At 39.0% G+C, this 14,300-nt stretch overlaps 1 protein-coding gene and 1 long non-coding RNA gene across 6 annotated transcripts in view; one reads left to right on the forward strand and one right to left on the reverse strand.

The window, feature by feature from the left end:
• LOC123387058 overlaps window positions 1-14,300 on the forward strand; it is a 45,377-nt gene that overhangs the window by 25,943 nt on the left and 5,134 nt on the right. For both annotated transcript variants that reach the window (XR_006601432.1, XR_006601433.1), the window contains exon 2: window positions 6,013-6,100. This is a non-coding gene — a long non-coding RNA (uncharacterized LOC123387058). The remainder of the gene's footprint in view (window positions 1-6,012; window positions 6,101-14,300) is intronic.
• Window positions 1-14,300, reverse strand: part of TCAF1 (TRPM8 channel associated factor 1) — a 44,980-nt gene that overhangs the window by 14,504 nt on the left and 16,176 nt on the right. For all 4 annotated transcript variants that reach the window (XM_004772065.3, XM_004772064.3, XM_013045651.2 and 1 more), the window contains exon 2: window positions 9,837-10,470. In XM_004772065.3, coding sequence (XP_004772122.1) covers window positions 9,837-10,456 — 620 coding nt within the window. In that variant the 5' untranslated portion in view covers window positions 10,457-10,470. The remainder of the gene's footprint in view (window positions 1-9,836; window positions 10,471-14,300) is intronic.

The following is a 14,300-nucleotide window of genomic DNA, read 5'->3' on the forward strand; positions in this document are numbered from 1 at the left end:
CGCTACCATGAACATTCATACACAAAATTTTTGTGTGGACATGTTTTCCTTTCCTCTGGATAAATGCTTAGGAATGAGGTGGTTGAGTAGTATGATAAGAGTAGGTTTACATTTATAAGAAATTGCCAAACTGTCTTCCAAAGTAGTTGTATCATTGTACACTCCCAACAGCAATGTAGTAGATTTCCAATGGCTCCACATTCTTGCGAACTCTGTGAGTCATTTTAGGGACAATTCTAGTGTGTGTGTGTCTGTGTGTGTGTGTGTGTGTGTGTGTGTGGTATCTAATTGTGATTTTAATTTGCATTTCTCTGATGATAATGATGTTAAGAATCTTTTCGTGGGCTTTTTGTCCTTTCATCATTTATCTTCTGTAAAGTATGTTAAAATATTTTTTTTTTACTAGATTGTTTATCTTCTTATTGAGATGTAAGAGTTTTCTATGTATTCTAAATGCAAGTCCATTGTCAGATATAAATACTGCAAATAATTTTTCCAGTCTGTAGACTGCCTTTTTTTTTTCTTAATACTGTCTATTGAATTGCAGAAGTTATTAAAAAAAATTTTGGTGAAGCTCAATTTGTCAGTCTTTTCCCTTATGGCTCTTGTATTTTTTGTGTCCTCTCTAGGCCATCTTTGCCTACCCTAAGGTCACAGATAATCTCTCCTGTGCATTCATTTAGAAGTTTTTAACAAACAAAAAATTTGAAGTTTTTGAATTTTAGTCTCTGCATTTTGGTCCAGATCTTCTGAATTATTTGTTTTGTATGGAGTGGGATAAACATCAAGATTCACTTTTTCTCCATAAGGGTGTCCATTTACTCCAGAACCATAAGTTGAAAAGATTATCTTTTCCTCATAGAATTACCTTGGCACCTTTGGAAAAAATAATTTGAGCATGGATCTGTGAGTCTATTTCTGAATCGTGTAGTCTGTTTCATTGATCTGTATCCCTATCCTTATACCAATACCCTAGGATTTTGATTACTTTAGCTTTCTCATAAGCATTAAAATTGCGTTATGTTAGTTCCTTTCATTTGCATTAATTTTAGAGTCCATTTGAACTTTGGTTGGGATTATTGCATTGAATCTATACGTGATTTGAGGGAAAGCTGACATCTTAAAAGTACTGAGTGTTCTGATTCATCAATGTGGTGTATTTCTCCATTTCTTTAGGTCTTAATTTCTTTCAGTGACATTTTATAGTTTTCAGGGTATGGGTCTTGTAACATATTTTATTAACTTCATTAGTATTTCACAATTTTGTATCCTGTTTTAACTGATACTGTATTTTTTTATTTCAATTACCAATTTTTGGCTGCTAGTATACTAAAATGTAATTGATTGGGTCACCTGAGTTGCTCCATTGGTTAAGTGTCTGCCTTTGACTCAGGTCATGATCCTTGAGTCCTGGGATCAAGCCCTGCATTAAGGCTCCCTACTCGGTGGGGAGCCTGCTTCTCCCTCTCCTGTTCCCACTGCTTGTGCACACACACACACACACACACACACACTCTATCAAATAAATAAAATCTTTTTAAAAAATGTAGTTGATCTTTCTATATTGACCTTGTATCCTGCAACCTTGCTAATTTCAATTATAGCATTTTTTAATAGTTTTAAGGAATTTTTTTACATAGATGATGATGTTTTCTGCAAATAGACATAGGTTTACTTCTTAGTTTCTCATCTCTGTGCCTTTTTTTTTTTTTTTTTTAACTTGCCTTACTGCACTGGTTGGGACCTTTGGTACAATGCTGAATAACAGCAGTGAGAGCAGGTATCCTTCCTTGTCTTGTCTTGTTTTCAACCTTAGGATATTTCACCATTAAGCAAGTTCTTATAGATTTTTCAAAAATGGCTCATCATATGGTAGAAGTTCCTTTTTATTTCTAAATAAGATATTGTCATGATTTGGTATTGAATGCTGCCAAATGCTTGTTTGTGTATGTGTGTGTGTGTTCATGTATTGAATTATATGGTTTTCTCATTCATTCTGTTAATTTGGTGAATTACTTCCATGTTAGAATGTTAAAACAGCCATGTATTTCTAGGTTAAGCCATACTTGATCATGATGTAGTAACCCTTCTATAGATCCCTTTAATTCTTTTTTTCTTTTTTTTTTGTAATTTTTTTTCAGTGTTCCAAGATTCATTGTTTATGCATCACACCCAGTGCTCCATGCAATATGTGCCCTCCATAATACCCACCACCAGGCTCACCCAAACCTCACCTCCCTCCCCTCCAAAACCCTCAGGTTGTTTCTCAGAGTCCACAGTCTCTCATGGTTCATCTCCTCCTCCAATTTCCCCCAACTCACTTCTCCTCTCCATCTCCCAATGTCCTTCGTGTTATTCCTTATGCTCCACAAGTAAGTGAAACCAAATGATAATTGACTCTCTCTGCTTGACTTATTTCACTCAGCATAATAATCTCTTCTAGTCCCATCCACGTTGATACAAAAGTTGGATATTCATCCTTTCTGATGGCGGCATAATACTCCGTTGTATAGATGGACCATATCTTCTTTATCCATTCGTCTGTTGAAGGGCATCTTGGCTCTTTTCACAGTTTGGCAATTGCTGCTATAAACGCTGGGGTACAGATGCCCTTCTTTTTACTACATCTGCATCTTTGGGGTAAATACCCAGTAGTGCAATTGCAGGGTCATAGGTTAGCTCTATTTTTAATTTCTTAAGGAACCTTCACACTGTTTTCCAAAGTGGCTTTAATTCTTTTTACAATATTTTACTAAAAATGTTTGCTTCTTTGTTCCTGAAGGATATTGTTCTTTAGTTTTCTTGCAGTGTCTTTCTCGGGCTTTGGCATCAGAGAAATACTGGTTTAATAAATCAAGTTGCAAAAATTTTCCTCCTTTTCTATTTTCTTTAATGCTTTATGTTGGGTTAGTATTATTTGTTCTTTGAATGTTTGATATAATGCATCAGTGAAGCTATCTAGATGTGAAGTGTTCCTTATTGGGACTTTTTTTTCATTGTTGTTGATTTTAAATAAAATTTTTATTTTAAGATTTTAAAAAAACAAAAATTGCAAATATAGTACCAAGTTATATAAGCCCTTCACCCAGTTTTCCTAATGTTAGCATGTTAACAATCGTGGTATGTTTGCCAAAACTGAGAAGTTAAAACTGGTAAAATGCTATAAACTCCAAATGTTAGACAGATTTCATCAGTTTTCCCACCAACATTTTCCAAGATCCAAACCGGGAAACCACATTGTATTTAGTATTGGGATGTTTTAAAATACAATTCCAACTCATTTAACATATATTTTCTGTTTCTTTTTGTGTCAATTTTAGTAGTTTGTCTCTCTCTGGAAATTTGTCCATTTCATTTAAGTTGTCAGATTCATTGGCATACAATTATAGTATTCTTTTATTATCCTTTACTGAATGTAGGATCTGTATTAATCAACCATATTCCATTCCTAGAATTTTTCATTTGCATAATTTGTCTTGATTTTGTGATCATTATATAGAGAGATTTATCACTTTTGATTTTTTTCAACTAACCAGCTTTTGATTTTACTAATTTTCCTTATTATTTTCTATTTCCTGTTTCATTGAATCCAGCTCTCATCTTTATCATCTTCTTACTCTTTCCACAAATTTTGGGTGAGGTTTTCATTTTTGTTTAGCTTCCTGATATTGAAAACATATGTCACTGAATTTAAACTTTAATAATTTCTAATAAAAGCATTTATATAAGGCATACTTTTCTCTTTAAGCACGACTTTAACTGCATTACACAAATTTTGACATGTTGTGTTTTCATTTTTATTCAGGTTAAAATATTTTCTAATTTCCTTTGTAATTTCTTTTTTGACTTGTAGGGTACTCATGTATTTTTTAACTTATAAATATTTAGATATTCAAGATATATTAGAAAATAACTTTATTGTATACTAATAGGTAAATGGTTAAGTAACTTATGAAAAAAATCCAACTGTGAAATGCTCTATAGCTATTCTGGAAGATGATGTATGTTTATCAGGTGCACATGGAAAAATGTTCAAGATACATGAAGTGAAAAATCAAGTTGCAGATCTCTCTCTGTTTCTCTTTCTGCTTCCCCAACTCTACCACCCCCTCCCACTTACAAACACACACACATGCGCACACACACACACACACACACACACACACACAAATGGAAGAAAAGATAGAGTCCAAACTTTGGGGAAAAGAATGAATTAGTGCAGGCAGAGGGAGAGGTGGAGATGAAGCTGTTTTACTTTTTACTTTGCATACTTATGGATTATTTCAGTTCTTTTTCAACAAGCATGTATTTTGATATATATGCTGCCAAAGCAAGCACTACAAGCATGTATTTTGAAACTGAAGAACGGAAACTGTTCATAAAAAGGCAGAGAAATCTGAATTGTGATTTAGCAATTACTCTTCTGAAGTGCCCTATCTTCCCACTTGGACTTGCTCTCTAAAACTTCTTATTTTTTGAGAACCAGCTAATGCAATTTTAGTCTACATAATTAAGCATGAAGTGAGAAGGGTCGAGTAGGAGTTAGGGCACTGTTTACCACCCCCCTCAATGCCTGGCCATGATCCTGACATAAAATTCTATAGTTAGCATTCTGAAAATCCCTAACATGTAACAAGCAATGACCTCCAACAATTTGTGGATCCTTGTTATAAATAAGCTTATTATTAATATCCACTTCGATATTTTGGCTTTCCAAACTGCTTGGGAAGACATAGTCATGATTATCTTCCATAAACTGATAGTTTTCTTGCTTCATTTGAATTAATTTCAAGTAGATTACTCAATTTTCAAAATTCTGAAATTTTAATGATCTGGAATTCAAAGTCTTTGTGTGTGTAATATCCTCTTAAGATCTTTCAAAATGAAGACAGTATAAATTGTTATCAATGTGTAATGTTCATCAATTCAGGTTTCACAGGGGTGTTTTCAAGCCGAGGAATTTGGAGCATGCAGACATTTCAGGGTATGACCATTTGTACAACATTCTTCTCTATGCACCTCTGATGACTTTCAGTATAGATGGGAATCACTGTAGATGGAAAACCAGTCTCAATGATATATAGTCAAAAGGAGGACAAGGATGTTCACTCCAGCACTTTCCATTTAGAGGGAAAAAGAGGTGGAAGGATATGCCAAGGTCATGCTGCATTTACTGGGAGTAAGATCCCGGGTTTCCAGATTCCAGTGAAACTCAGTATCACAGCCCTCTTCCTACAACAGTTGTTCAGTTTTTGTAATTCCTTCCAGGTCTGAGTACAAGAGATGTTTATGTGCTTTTCATTCTCAGGTCTTTGGAAATTATTTTCTTGACATAAGAAATAATGCCTGGGATATAGAATATACTCTGTAAATACTGGCTATATAAATGGATGAACAAAATACAGAGTTGAAACTCTTTAATAGAAGCCCGAGATTTGGGTAAAAATGAGACAAAGGACTATTATTGCATAGAGGATTAGAAAAACTATTCGGGTTGATTCTTGTAAAACCTCCCTAAGATTGACCAACTGACAAATTTTATCTGCATCACATGTCTAATTGGTGGAGCCAATTTGGTCTCTGGTACCTGTTTTATTAAATGTACGAAGAGGTAAAATGTGGCAGTGAGTCATGATGATGCTGTCTCGGTTTGGCGGAGGAAGTAGGTAAAAACAGGAGTTAACATGCCAATACTTAATACAACTGGGACAACATAAACGACCATAATGATGAATGCTAGGTAAGCGTCAATGATTGGGAATGATATTCAGGACATCATACTCTTATGTACCATAGGCTGGATGTGGAAATAATTAAAGTGTTCTAGGTATTTGAGGGTGTTTCTTAATTCATTGAATCCTCACAACCATCCTGAAAGGTAGCCATTATTAATCCCACTTCAGAGATGAGGCTTAGGGAGGGTGACTGTGACACCGGGTTATACAGCATGTATCAGACAGAGCTCGGAAACTTACTAAAGCTGTCCTTCTCTAAAATCTGTGCTTTTTCCAGATGATATGAATCCTGAGTCCTGCAATGAGATTGTGGGTAGTTTATATCAATGGACCCAGTGTTTTGTCAAATGAATACTTAATAGAAGGTGAGTCTCCTTCTGCACATAAAGTGCAACACCATTGACCTCAGAGCTGGAGGCACAGTAGAGACACTGAGGATGAAGATGATAAGAGAGTAGAAATCACCTGGGAAACAGACTACAGGTGGTTTGGTCTTGCAGAGGGCATGGAGACTAGCATTCTAAATGCAGATGATGACACTTTTCAGGCAGGAAGTGAGGGCAGCAAGTAGGAGACTCATGTCCTAACATCTGTCGGTATTCTCACCAGGCTAAAAGATCATATGGTTTTATTACTTAGGGATTTGTTTTTCTGATCATAAAGTGGACTTCCTCTGATAAAAATTTGATTCATCTTGGTAAGATCTGCCACACTTTACTCTTAGAAGGGTGAGAGGATCCCAAGATCTTATTTAGAATTTAGTAAGAAATATGCAAGTAATAAGATAATCTGTCTAATAAAGTTATCTTAATTCATGCTCTCATGTTTAAATGAGGGTTTAAAAATAAATAAGATCCTTTGACAGAGTAACTAAATCCATAGGGGTTTTCAATCTGAACTTTGCTAAGCATGTGATGGAAATAATCTTCCTTCCTGAATTCTAATAAAAGCATCCTGGTATCTTGCATTGTCTAATGTTTCTAAAACATTCTGAAGTTATTCTGTATAGTACTACCTATTACAAGAGTGGAGAAAGATCCAAATGCTCAACAGCAGGCAAATGATAAATGAGGCATTCTCATGAAGTGAGTCAAATATAACTTGGAAGATTATATAGAATGAAAAATATTTGTGAGTGGAATTCAAAATAGTATGTATACTAAGATGATAACAATGTAAAATATGGATGAATGGGGAAAATAATATGTAAAAATGAAGAGTTATGTTGTGTGTTTATGACCTATTACTTTTTTTAAAAAATAGGAGATATTGAAAAATATTGAAAAATGGTTTAAAAGAAGAATCATAATTCAAAAGTATTGGCAATTGGTAACACATACACACATAGACATATTCATATGTATATCAGAGTTTTTAAAAAGGTAAGTGACAAAAAGTGAATCATTTGGAGAGTTAAATTTGGTTTTACGTTTTCTGTTTATGTCATAAAAAGTATTTATGCATTGACAGATTGGAAGGTGTTTAATATGACATGAATTGTTTTTTTGTCTTAGTGTTCCTAAATGTGAACTGACTTAATGAAATATACACCTTATTAATAAAATTTCATAGAAAGTCTGGAAAGTAAAAGTTTAAAAGTAAAAATCATCTACCATTATTCCATGACCCAGAGTTCTACCCATTAATGATATTTTGACCCTTTCCTTCTATAATATTTTCTGCACATAGCTGTATTTTTTGACCAAAAAGTAGGAACATACTGAACAACAGATTACCATCCTATTTTATTTCATTTAATAATACCCCCTATAAGATTTTTTTCATGCCTTAATTATTCTTGGAAACATAGTTTGAATGGTTGGTTATTAAATCTATAATTTATTTAGATATACTATTCTTCCCTATTACAAATAATGCTGAATTGCATATCCTTGTATATGAATCTATCTGATTCTTTTTAGAAGTCCTACTAAAAGACATATTAAAGGTTTATTAAGGCCTAATTCACATAAAGTAAAATCACTTGATTTAGGTTTATAATTACGGATTTTGATATACAGTTTGGCAACCACAATATCAGGTGGGAGAAAGATCGCTCAATGTCTACATTTCAGCTTTGGCTATGTGAGAGCGAATTTTTTTTTTTTTTTAAGATTTTATTTATTCATTTGAGAGAGGGACAGAAGAAGAGAGCACAGCTCGGGGGTAGAGCAGAGGGAGAGAAAGAAGCATGCTCCTTTCTGAGCAAGAAGCCAGTGCAGGGCTTGATGTCCCAGGATCATGACCTGAGCTGAAGGCAGATGCTTGACCCATTGACCCACCCAGGTGCCCCAGTGAGAGTGAATATTAAAACTATGGGGTAAGGAAGAGAGGGTTTTTTGTTTTCTCTTTTTCCATACTAATCTCAACCCATGCATTTGATCAGTATTTCACATTTCTCTCTCTCTCTCTCCCTGGGGTAAGGAGGAGAGGGTTTTTTTGTTTTCTCTTTTTCCATACTAATCTCAATCCATGCATTTGATCAGTATTTCACATTTCTCTCTCTCTCTCTCTCTCTCTCTCTCTCTCACACACACACACACACATCCTCTTTTGCCTTTTACTTTTTACTCCATACTTCTGTCAGCCAGTCAGCTCAGGAAAATCACTACTGCCATCTTCAATCCATCCACAAGTCAAAAAATGACCCACCTAATTATGGGCAATGCTATGCTATATCTAGCTGTATAAGCAAAGACAGTCGAGAGTTGTGATGCAGTCTTACCTAGTAAATAACCAATACTGATAACCCACAATTTCCACAACAGAGTCTGCAAACTTCCCTTATAAACTCTGATTTTTTTTCTCAGACATTAGTCTTCAAGGTGATTTTACATGTGTGCACACATATATATGAGTACACATACACACACGTACAGCCTAACCCCCCAAGTTGAGAATCATTCATGACGAGAGATGATTTAGATATAACCAAAGAAAAAAGAGGTATGGTTTTGGTAGAGAAAAACATCTGTGAATACAAATAGGGGGGTTAGATTGTTTAGAAAGAGAATTACGGTCAGGTCTTACCTCTCTATTCCTTAGGATGAAGATCACTGGTAAGCTGAAAATTTGATCAGTTTGGTCAATCACTATCGCAACTGAGGCACAATCACTATGCCTCAGAACAAGTGTGTCTTTCCTCATTCCACATGTGGGGTTTTCTTTCAAATGTCCCATGCCAAGAAGAGGCCATGGCCCATTCTCTGTGTGTCTATACGGACCCTGAAATCCCTTTCTCACCCAATCCTGCTTTACTCTGCTCTCGCCAATCAGAAATTCCAAAGCTCTCTACTCTAGGGATGCTGTGAGTTTTAACATACAATAGGGCATGGACTGGTACACTTCCTATACTCCAGCTCTTATCTCCCCCATTCATCCATCCAGTCATCAGCCAACAAGTGTTTCCTGAGCACCTACTCACTTGTTCCACGTTCAGCACTGTGTGAGATACTGGAGTACACTGTGAACAGAACAGACTGGGCAGTGCTCCTACAGAACTTCCATGTAGCCTGCCTCTATACCCATCACCTGTCTCCCTCATTCTCCAACATCAGGTCTTTTGCCTGCAGATGTAAAATCCTCCCCTAACTCCTAGATTTAGCACAAACAACTCATGCCATCTTTTCTTCTCTATCACCTTCTGAATCTTCTAGTTCTTATCTCCATCCCAATCCCATCTGGCTAGACATTTCAAAGCCTTTTTCACAGCTCTTTAGACTTTGTCTTATGGGGTCCCTTTATGTCTGTTTTCGTTTTCCTCACATTTCATTTCAAAGCAAACTTCTGCTGTGACCCTGGAATAGCAACACCAGTTCTGGGATTCAGCAATATATTTTAAGCTAGATGCCAGGGAACATAAAGGTCACTAAGAAGTTTCTCTGTTCAAAGAGCTAAGTGCTCTAGTCTGGGGAGGCAGCAACAATGGGGACCTTAATTGATGCAGGGTGATCTGTTTGATTATGGGTAAACTCTGCTTGATTTAGGGGGAATCCATGCCTAAGTGCCAAGGGCTCGTCTGTTAGCTTGGGAGCAACCTAAAGACAAGAACCATGTCTTTTTTAATGTGGGACCAAATCCCCACTGGGGTAGTGCACTCACCTAACTAAGACTGGGATCTTGGGCATCTTCTTGGAGACTTTAAAGAAACTTGTGTCCCCTTTGTTGTCGGTGAAGTACACGCCGGCCACACTGGTCACGAGGTTGCCAGGGAATGTGAAAAGCACCCTTTCGTCGTCGCCCTGGTTGGCCCAGTCCCAGGCCTGGCCTCCAATGAGCAAGCCCCCTCCACGTTTCATAAACTTGACCAACTTTTCCGTCATGGTTTCATTATAGGCATCAATGCAGTAAACCCCGAGGGAGTCTTTCACTTCTGGCTCAATCTTCGCCTCCACCCCAGATCCCTCAAGGATTTTGGCCAGGGGTGCCAGGGATGGGTGTACACCAATGGGAGCCCCAGGGGAAGAACAGAGCCAACCCACTGCATTGAGGAGAAAGGTAGTGAGCTGGGCCTCTACCAAGTAGTCCTCATGGGACACCACCACCAGGCGACCTCGGCCATAGGAAGAGGCAGCAATGAGAACCTGGCCCATGTCATTCACCATCACTGGGAAGGAGGCCTCTCCAATTAGAAGCAATTCACATGGGATGGCATCTTCAGGGACATCCCAGCTTGTCACTCCATTCATAAGGGCCTCAAAGGCAGCAGAGGGAGTCGCCATGGCTGGATCGACTTCTGTAAGAGGAAAGCAAAGACTCAGTTTGGTAAAGAATAGATAAACAAATAAACAAAGGAGCCAAATGGTTCACTTCTCCCCTAGCAGGGGCAATTCTTCCCGTGACGCAAAGGAGACAGACTCTGTCAACTGACTCAGGGACTAACCAGGGGTGTCAAGGTATCCAACCCTGGAGACCTCATCACACCCTTCCCAGTCCTCCTAAACTCTTGCGGCCAAACGGAAAGAGCTTGACACTTTTCCATTGCAGAAGGAAACAAACAGAAGTGGAGAATGTGGGCAGTATTGTGCCCCCAAAGAGTTACCTGTAAATCCACCTCTAGTACCTGTGAATGCAACCTTATTTGGAAAATAGTGTCCTTGCAGGTAAAATCAAGTTAAGATGAGGTCATGCTGTATTTGAATGAGCCCTGATTTAATGACTGGTATCTTTTAAGAAACATCTGGACACAGACAGAGACACACAGGGGAGAACGCTAAGAGAAACTGGAGTGATGTGTCTATATGCCAAGGGAGGCCAGAGGTTGCTGGTGAGCTCCAGAAGCTCTGGAAGAGGTGTAGGACAGATTTTCCTTCAGAATTTCCAGAAAGAATGCCTTGCTAACACCTGGACTTCAAACTTCTCTGCCCCTACGACTGTGAGAGAAGCATATTTCTGTTTTAAGTCACCCAATTTGTGGTGATATGTTACAGCAGCCACCAGAAACTAACACAGTGGTGCCTCATGCTGCCCCTTGTCCCCCTCAGCAACCACGTTGATCTTATTCATCCCAGCTTGTGGAATCCCAGAATATTGGTCTAGAAGGTCTGGGTCCTCAAAGGATCTTCTTTGGTCGCAATCATAGGTTGGGGAAGGGGAAAAAATAGGTCCTCTGTGGCTTGAATCCAGGTCTCCATCAGCTAGGAATTATGGCAGATTCTTCTTCCTTGTACCTTGTACCTGGAGAAAGGTGTGTATGTCTATGGATGTGACCTCACATAAATCCTCCGCTTCTTTACCAGGAGCTCCCTGCTCAGATGCTTGATGTCTGTCCTCCACTATGTTCACTTTACTGAAACAGTTCCCCCGAGAGCAGATGTGTTTTCATAATTGGGACATCTAGTGGTTGGCGTTCTCACTGACAACTCAGGGGCACCGGCCAATACTGCTGTCCTGTTCCCTGAGACTCTCACCGCCCGTAACGTTATGGCCAGAGCCAACGTCATCATCTTCAACCTGCTGACCCATTCACTTTCTATCCTTCCCTGACCTCTTCTGAAAATTCAGGTATTTCTTGTGTTTATCTTTGGTTCTTAACATCTATCTATTAATCGTCAGAAAATATGTTTGTTCCCAAGATAATAGGCAAAGCAGTTACAAGCTCAGGCTCTGGAGGGAGGCTATCTGGGCCTGAATCTTAGCTTTGTTTGCTTACTAACTGTGAGATAGGGCAACACATCTCAGACATCACTTCCTCATTCATTAAGTAGGGACAAAAGTGTCTAGCACATAAGGTTGTCCCAAGGATTAAAGGAAATAACAGGTTAAATATCTCTCAATTATTCATTATATATATGAGTGTGTATGTGTGTGTGTGTGTGTATTTACATATAATTATTTGGTAAGAGTAAGCTATTTAACTTGCAAATGTGCATAAGAGAGAATTCTTTTTTTTTTTTTAAGATTTATTTTATTTTACAGAGAGTGAGCGAGTGAGTGGGGGGAGGGGCAGAGGGAGAGAATCCTCAAGCAGATTCCCAGCTGAATACAAAGCCGAACGTGGGGCTCAGTCTCATGACCCATGAGATCACGACCTAGACCCGAAACCAAGAGTCAAATGCTCAACCAACTGAGCCAGCCAGGCATCCCATAGAGAATTCTTATAAAGTGAGCAAAAGCCAAACCTAATAGATGTTGTAAATACTAAGCTAAAAATTTAATGATTCCGATTTTATAGTTTTCACATTTTGGAGCCAGTGCTAACAGTAATATTAATTATGATTACATTTAGTTCTCAAGTGTTTCCATGGGTCCTTGAGAAAGTCCTGGGCACAGGCACTGAGCCTTCCTCAGGTAGAGATGAAAAGGCCCTGGTTCTGAGGTAATGAATAAACTCATGATCCCTCCTGACAGAGCACTCTACCACTGCAGTGGTCTCTAAAACTAAAGAAGTCTTAAATTTAGTCTTTTCCTTCCAAACTAGCTCCTCTTAGGCACATTACATGAGCTCAATGTCCCTAGCTGCTACAGAGGGTGACATTGACCTCAGAGAAGTTTTGACATGATAGAACAGGCGGCTGGTTCACAAGAGCTTGTCCTTTCCCTGCTCTTCCTGGTGTCCACAAATAGCCAGGACAGCAAACTGCACAGAGTCACAGTAGTGCCCTTCTCCCTCCTGTCCCATGTCCAGCTGGTCACAGTCCCGTCAATGTCATCGTACATGGTTTCCAACCATAGTGCCAGGAACCTAGTTCAGATGCTCAGTAATTCATTCCTCGACTAAACTGACCCAGTTTCTGAGTCACCAGGGCCTGATCTTGCCTCTAGTCTTCTAAAGCCGCTGATAGTATTATTTCCCAGAAGAGAACCCCCTCCCAGAGCTTTGCTTTTCCCCACAGGGCTAAATCTGACACCTTCATCTTGGGGTTTGAGGTCTTCAGGGCTGGCTGCTCCTAACATTTTCCAGCCATGTCTTTGGCTACCTAACCTCTCCGCAGCTTCCAGAACACTTGGCATCCCTGGACATGGCCTGCTTTCATTTTAGAGTCTCTTTTCATGCTCTTTCCTTCCTGTTCCCTCTCCCACCTCTTTCTACCTGTTGAAATCCTACCCTTCTAAGAGAAGTTATTCATAGAAGAGGAAATTTAAATGGCCAATTAGTCTATGAAAATATGCTCAATTTCACTAGTCAGACAATTGAAAATAGAATGCATGATGTTGCCTATAAGATTATCAAAAAGGAGGAAGGAAAAGGAGGAAGAGAAGGTGAATTAGATAAAGGCAGATAATAATGCCCAATGTCCAAAAGGCCAGGAGGATGTGACCACAATTTGCTGGAAGGACCAAGACACTGACGGTAATCAACAGTAGGCAGCCCCACTTCAGAGGTGAGATCCTCGGACCAGTAATCCCTTTTCTGATTACCTTTCATACAGAAACAAGAGCCGCAGGATTGAAGACATATGTACAAGGAGGCTCACTGCCACACAAAACTACAATTGGAGACAGATAGGTGACAAGGAATATTTTCCAGAACCATCTATGATTTCTGTGGGTGCATCTCTCTAACCCAAAGCCATACCTATCCCACTTCTGCATGCTACCCCACCCCACAGCCTAGTGTTACAACATAAGACCCTGGGGCATAGTCCTCAGCCAGCCACGCATACCTACACCCTAAAGAGCTGCCCATCAGACCCCTCCTCTCCGGGCCCTAGTCACTGCCAGGGCTGGTACTCCAGAAACACTCAGAGCAGAGAACTCACATTTTTTGTCTCACCAACTATATTTCAAGCTAGTTCATGGGGGAGCTGTCTGTGGAAAAGTGACAGAGGGATGAGCAATTGGCCTGGAGATTTGAAAAGTAGGGCACCAGAATGAAGAGGGCTTTTCCTATGGAGTTGCCTCCTTCTACCTGCCAGGGTTTGGTAAGGAACACTCAGTTTCCCCTGTCCTGCTCCACAAGTGAGACTGTAATCCAGCCTCGGCCTGATACCAACGGTGCATGCATGGCAAGCCAACATCTGCAAGGGAGAATGTTTGGATAAAGGAAGATAATCTGGATCATAGAATATCACATCACTATTACAAAGAATGAGTTAAATCTGTTTTGCATCTATGTAGACAACC

The sequence above is a fragment of the Mustela putorius genome, unplaced genomic scaffold (assembly GCF_011764305.1).
Source record: "Mustela putorius furo isolate JIRA1106 unplaced genomic scaffold, ASM1176430v1.1 tig00003845_pilon_pilon_pilon, whole genome shotgun sequence".
Taxonomy (NCBI): domain Eukaryota; kingdom Metazoa; phylum Chordata; class Mammalia; order Carnivora; family Mustelidae; genus Mustela; species Mustela putorius.